This window comes from Danio aesculapii, chromosome 25 (assembly GCF_903798145.1).
Source record: "Danio aesculapii chromosome 25, fDanAes4.1, whole genome shotgun sequence".
NCBI classification, from domain to species: Eukaryota; Metazoa; Chordata; class Actinopteri; order Cypriniformes; family Danionidae; genus Danio; species Danio aesculapii.
The window spans coordinates 31,336,884-31,344,117 of NC_079459.1; the positions used below are offsets into that span (position 1 = coordinate 31,336,884).

Sequence of the window (7,234 nt, forward strand, 5' to 3'; positions counted from 1 at the left end):
GGCTTGAACCAGCGACCTTCTTGTTGGGAGGCAACAGCGCTACCCACTGTGTCACCCCTTCTGTTATATATTTAGTCTTTTTATTTATTTGTAAACATGCTTCCTTTTATACAACCGATTCCAAAAATAAAGCTTTAGCATTTTAAAATATTAGATCTAAAATACTGCAAATATTTTAATATTCAAATCATTATTGATGTATGCGTGTACACATGATTGTATTTTATTTCATTTTTTTATTTAAAGTTCAAAAGGATGTTAAGATTTATGGATAATTTTAATCGCATAAAATGTATTACTATTAATAGACTGTAAAACATGCTGCGTTCCACACAACTCAAATTTATTAAGTTAACTTATGCGGAAGTCTATTTAACTGGTTATATTTTAAGTTTATTACAACATTGATGCAGTAAAAGAAACCGTATAAATTTGAAAAAAGTCCGTTATTAACCGTTCGCCGGAAGTTTATTAAACGCCAGCTGTGCATATACCCTAATGTGTTGTTTCAACTCATTTTAAATTAGTAGTATGAACGAGTAGTCAAAACGGTGTGTGTGTATATATATATATATATATATATATATATATATATATATATATATATATATATATATATATATATATATATATATATATATATATATTGCGATTATTTGAATAAAAAAAAATCCAGATTTCCAGATGTCTTGTCTATATTCTATTTCAGCTTCATGTTAACGAACACTATTTGTGCTAGTTGGTTAAAGATAACAGTAACTAAACTCATCATCCTAGCATGAAATAATTCAATACTGAATATAAATACTCATGAAACTTGAAAGCAAATCTCACACACACACACACACACACACACACACACACACACGCATTGACCTATTGAAGGAAGTGATCCAGCAGGTCTTCCCTATTTCATTATTGATTTGACATCATTCATCACTTATCGTAAATGGCATATTTTATTTACTCTCATCGTAAATTTTCATCTGACCGTGCGTTTACTGTGGTAAAAATATTACAAAATTAATCTTTTAGCGAAATCCTTTCAGGTGTAAACGGATTAATCATTAAACGTTCCGCCCTATTTATTTTCCCGCGCTTCTCGGGTCAAAAATGGAGCAGTTTTCCTGTCAGTGAAGTGCAGAATAACACTTGAGCATCAGGAATGTGTGTGTTTAGTCAGCGGTAAATGCATGAATGCTCGTGTGTCATAGGAAATCATGTGATACTCGTTTATTCTCCTTTCAGACAGAAGAGATGAGGACATCAGGTTTACTGCTGATGCTCTCCACCGACTTACTGACCTTTAACTGAAATAAATGACTTATTAGTGAAATGATACCATGGATATCTTGTTGGTTATTATTCAGTATCTTGTTGTAATTTGATTCACATATAGGCGTCGTTTGTGCTGGTGTAGATATCCAACTGTTCTTTTACATTACTTTAGCGAAATTTGTTGAATTAATAAGGAATAACAAGTGTTTATTGACACTAAATCGAATTGAATAAACTAAAGTGGCCGTAGTGCATGTGCGTGAATGTGAGAGTGTATGGGTGTTTCCCAGTATTGGGTAGCAGCTTGAATGCCATACGCTGTGTAAAACATATGCTGGATAAGTTGGCGGTTCATTCCGCTGTGGTGACCCAAAGAGACTAAGCTGAAGAAAAATTAATGAATATTCCACTAACTACTTTACATCAATATGTTATATTTCTCCGTTATTTGTATTTGCATCTTTGAGGGATGTGCCTTCCTTCCTTCATTCCTTCCTTCCTTCATTCATTTATTCATTCATTTCATTCGTTTATTTATTTATTTATATTTTATTTCACTTAAAATCATAGTTTGTATTGTGATTCTCCTCATAGCGGTTTGGTTTGTGACTTAAAATATTAAAAAAATATTTTTTAATGCCTATGAATGGGAAAATCTAAAAATAATTCATGAACATTTCAAACGTCACAGCGCGTGACGCATCGTGATTCGCTAGCAGAATTGGGGGCGGGGCATTCTAGAACGACTTATTTGCAAAATCAGACAAATTAATTATATCATGTATTAAACTATCTTTAACAATGTTCGTAAACCCATCAGCGTGTTGTTTTGAATAAATGGCTTTATTTATTACCCTCAGCCGTGTGCGTGCGCCCGTATGTGTGTGTGTGTTTGGAGAGGGAGGAGCTGGAGATCCACGCTGGATTGTTCGTCAGAGATCATTTACAACACTCGGAGTCAAGCTGTGCTTCAGTCTAGTTTTTGTGTGTGTGTGTTTGAGATGTTGGACCATCAGTGTGTGTCTCCTGTCATCGAGGTCTTCATTCCGTCTCTCATGAGGGAAGTGGATGAGACGGGAAAGTTGCGCAAAGTAAGTCAGACAGAAACTCTGTATATTTGTGGTTCCCTAAACTGGTTTATTATTGACCGCGAACGTGAGTTTGACATTTTTAGCACGTGATTTTGTAATTGTCATTCATTGTTTTGAAGCTGGAACTTCATTTATTTCAATTGCGTTTGGCTTCATTTAAGTAGGCTAAACTTACATTGAGGTGAAGTTGGTTTTATATTCACACACTCTTTCCCCCGTAATAATATAACTTCAGAAACATCTTTCTAAATAGTGAACTCAAATTAGCAGCCAATGAGTATCAAAGTAACCTACAACATTGTTCACAGTTAAATAGTAGTGTTGTTTTCGAATCATACCTGCATGGGATATTCAGACCGAATATTCAAAGTACCATGGTAAACAATATTGGGAGTGTCACAAGTTGTCACTGAACAAATGTGCAAATATAAAACCAACTTTACTTCAAATAAACTTACCATGGTAAATACAGGTGCAGCCAAACTCCCATTCAGCCTGTTATTATTTAAGTGAACTACAGTACATTATTATGATATCGTTCACAGTTTTGTGTTTGGAACTGTTAAGTTCCTTGTATTTTAGATGTCTTCATGCTGGAAAACTAGGTGTCATTTTCACTCAGAAATCACAATTTAAAAAGCACAAGTATTAATCTAAACGTGAAAATTGGAAGTAGATAAGATGAAATGGTGAAATCCAATAATCTGTTTACAACTTAGACATTTTTTTCCAGTACAGCAATTATCGACATAACTTCGCTTGAGGGTATGTTTACATGACAGTGGTGTATTTAAACTTGAAAGCTGTGTCATACACTCACTGGCTACTTTATTAGGCACACCTTACTAGTACTGGACTCCCTTTTGCTTTCAGAACTGCCTCAATCCTCCATGGCATAGATTCAACAAGGTACTGGAAATATTCCTCAGAGTCTTTGGTCTGTATTAACATGATAGCATCACACAGTTGCTGCAGATTTGTCAGCTGCACATCTATGATGCGAATCTCTCGTTCCACCACATCCCAAAGGTGCTCTATTGGATTGATATCTGGAGAGTGTGGAGGCCATTTGAGTTCAGCAAACTCATTGTTATGTGAAACCTGAGATAATTTGCGCTTTGTGACATGGTGCGTTATCCTGCTGGAAGTAGCCATCCGTTCAAAATATTATATATTATATATTATTAATATTATATATTATTAACAATTTTCCATAGTTTGTCATTAAGGGTTTTTTCAGTTTATTTATTCTTTCGAATTGCATTGTTGAACATTATTGAACACTTGATCTCTGCTTGGACAGCTTCTAATGTTTAAAAGTTTTACAAAGTGATTTTAAAACTATTGAAAACGTTGTATTGAAAGTGACTTTGTCTAACTGTGGAGGTACATTTACAACATCAAAACTGCCGAAGCAGAGATCAAAGTCCCATAATGCAATTCCAAAGTATGACATATATATATTTACTGTCTAGTATATTAAAATACATTACATTACTATTGTCACAATACTGAAATTCGATACCAATCGGTACTTAAATTTTAAAACGTCCATTTCCCGCTAACATTTTAGTGCTGTTGAGCATGTTCTTAAACAGCGCTGATTTGCCTTTGTGGTCACGTGCTCAAAAAAAAATGGCTGTGATTGACTGTGAAGGTCATCAGTTCACCGACTCACCGCTGTTTACTAAGTGTAACCACTGATACAGGGACACTGGAGCATTTTAAAGCAGGTGATACAGGTGATCCGCGGATGAATCGACTGATCTTCACGGCTTTAAAACACTCCAGTGTCCCTGTATCTGTGGTTACCACTCGGTAAACAGTGGTGCGATCGGTGAACTGATGACCTTCACAGCCAATCACAGTCATTTCTGTTGAGCACTGGTGAACACAATGGCAAATTAGCGCTGTTTAAGAACCTGCTCAGATGTAAGCGGGAAATGGATTTTTAATATTTCAGTACTGATTGGTATCGAATTCCAATATCGTGACAACACTATATTACACACACACACACACACACACAAAAATGCTGGGTTGTTTTAAATCAACGTTGGGTCAAATATGGACTTAATATTGGGATAATATTCTTCAAATAAACATTCACTATTTTTTAACCCAACTGCTGGGTTTGTCCATATTTGACCCAGCATTGAGTCAAAACAACCCATTAATTTTTAAGCTGTAGCAAGCAATGCTAAATAATAAAACCTTGCTGGCATGTTCTGTTTCCACTTCTGCAAATTTATAACAGTGTAGAAATACAATATGCAAGCTGACTTTAGCAACATTATTGCACTAGATAACTTAATTTAAATGACCTTCTGAATGCGGATGGATACTTTTGTTTGTGCTTTTATTTTCAGCACATTGACAGTTAAAATTGTTAGAGGTTTTGCTTGCATTGCAGCAATGTTTATTTTTTTCCACGGACTAAGAAGCAAAAATTTGGAACAGCACAAGCCTTAGTTATGTTGGAGTACTACACTACCTGACAAAAGTCCTGTCGCTTATCCAAGTTTTAGGAACAATAAATAATAACTTGACTTCTAGTTGATCATTTGGTATTCTGAAGTGGTTTATTCGAAAGCAAAGGCCTCTAGATTACGCTTATTTTAATGACCGTGCCTTGATTTTTAATGATTTAATTAGTACAGAAAGGTCTGAATTCGCTTAGACAAAAGTCTTGTCACTTTACAGAAGTAATGAACAGTATATGTAAAGTCATGGAAAAAGAATGAATATTGTGTCTGACTCCCATGAGCTTGGAGGACTGCATCCATACATCTATGCAATGCAAAAAAATTACTTCATAATAAAGTCATCTGGAATGACAACGAAAGCGTTCTTGCAGGACTCCCAGAGTTCATCAAGATTCATCTTCAATGCCTCCATCTTCATTTTACCCCAGACATGCTCAATAATGTTCATCTCTGGTGACTGGACTGGCCAATTCTGGAGCACCTTGATCTTCTTTGCTTTCAGGAACTTTGATGTGGAGGCTGAAGTATGAGAAGGAGCGCTATCCTGCTGAAGAATTTGCCCTCTCCTGTGGTTTGTAATGTAATGGGCAGCACAAATGTCTTGATACCTCAGGCTGTTGATGTTGCCATCCACTCTGCAGATCTCTCGCTCACCCCATACTGAATGTAACCCCAAACCATGATTTTCCTTCACCGAACTTGACTGATTTCTGTGAGAATCTTGGGTCTATGCGGGTTCCAATAGGTCTTCTGCGGTATTTGTGATGATTGGGATGCAGTTCAACAGATGATTCATAGGAAAAATCTACCTTGTGCCACTTTTCCAAATGATCAACTAGAAGTCAAATTATTATTTGTTGCTCTTACAAATGCAATGTTACCAAGTTACTTGCGCGCATCCTTTAAATGTGTGTCCTCACTTTTTATAACGCCTAAGGAAAAATTATGAAATGTTCGCGAGAAGAGACTGATCTGCTGTCGTCACTTACAGGAATGAATGGAGCAGGAATAGGACAGAACATGTCAGGCGCAACATGTTTTAGGACATCTGACTAATTTAAACAAGAGATCTGTGTGTTTTAACTGTCGGTTCTGGATGATTTGAGGGTTTTACAGCATTCGCTGTGCTGTGAGATCTCTGTAAATAGTAGAAGCAGTGTGTTGTGTGTCCAGCTGCTTGCAGAACTGCAGAAGCCAAGAGTGAAGGAAAGAGAGAGGCTGTGCTTTCAAAAACACTTCAAAGATGTCCAGTGTGTCCTCTAGTTAACATGATGCAGGTATTACTCAATCAGATGATGAAATAGAAGCTTATTTATATTATGAATTAATAATATTATCATTCATTCATATTTTCCTTCGGCTTAGTTCCTTATTCATCCGGGGTCACCACAGCGGAATGAACCGCCAACTATTCAAGCATTTGTTTGACGCAGCTGATGCCCTTACAGCTGCAACCCATCACTGGGAAACACCCATACACACACTCATACACTAAAGTCAATTCAGTTTCCTCCATTCACCTATAGCGCATGTCTTTGGACTGTGGGGGAAACCCGAGCACCCAGAGGAAACCCACGTGAACATGAGGAGAACATGCAAACTCCACACAGAAATGCCAACTGACCCAGCCGAGGGTCAAACCAGCGACCTTCTTGCTGTAAGGTGACAGTGTTAACCACTGCACCACCGTGTCGCCCTTAATAATAATTACAATAATAATAATAAAGTAGTCGCAAATTTCACATTCAGAATTGTTTCTAAACTTAGATATGCAGAAACAGTCCAAAGACAGGCGCTAAGAGAAATCTGTAGGCTAAATTGTCTGTAGTGTATGAGTGTGTGTGAATGAGTGTATGGGTGTTTCTCAGTGATGGGTTGCAGCTGGAAGGGCATCCGCTGCATAAACATATTCTGGATAAGTTGGCGGTTCATTGCCCTGAGGAATATAGGGACTAAGCCGAAAGAAAATGAATGAATGAATAATTATTTAAAAAAAAAAACAGAACTGCGAGATGTAAACTCTTAACTCCAAAAACAGAAATAAAAAAATGCAGGATATAAATTCAGAACTCCAAATACAAAAGGCAAAACAGGTTAAATCAACACTCAGAATTCAGCAGAAAAGCTGCTAAATTAGCAAGATGTAAAATTAGAAATCGTAGAACGTTTAAGACGATATTTATTTGTATCATCTTAAACGTTCTACGATTTCTAATTTTAGATATTCAAGATATTTGTACAAATGTAAGATGTCAACTCAAAATTCCAAGACAAAATCCTAAGGGGAAATAACTCAATTACAAATTTTAAATCTTTTATTACAAATTTAAAAAATTGTAAAAAAAAATAATAAAGCATGGTGGCTCAGTAGTTAGTACT

The 7,234-nt window shown here is 36.2% G+C and overlaps 1 protein-coding gene across 1 annotated transcript in view; it reads left to right on the forward strand.

Annotated features, from left to right (window-relative positions):
• The first annotated feature begins 2,210 nt into the window (after nt 1-2,210).
• snx22 (sorting nexin 22) overlaps nt 2,211-7,234 on the forward strand; it is a 17,661-nt gene continuing 12,637 nt past the window's right edge. The window contains exon 1 of the mRNA XM_056451470.1: nt 2,211-2,369. Coding sequence (XP_056307445.1) covers nt 2,280-2,369 — 90 coding nt within the window. The 5' untranslated portion in view covers nt 2,211-2,279. The remainder of the gene's footprint in view (nt 2,370-7,234) is intronic.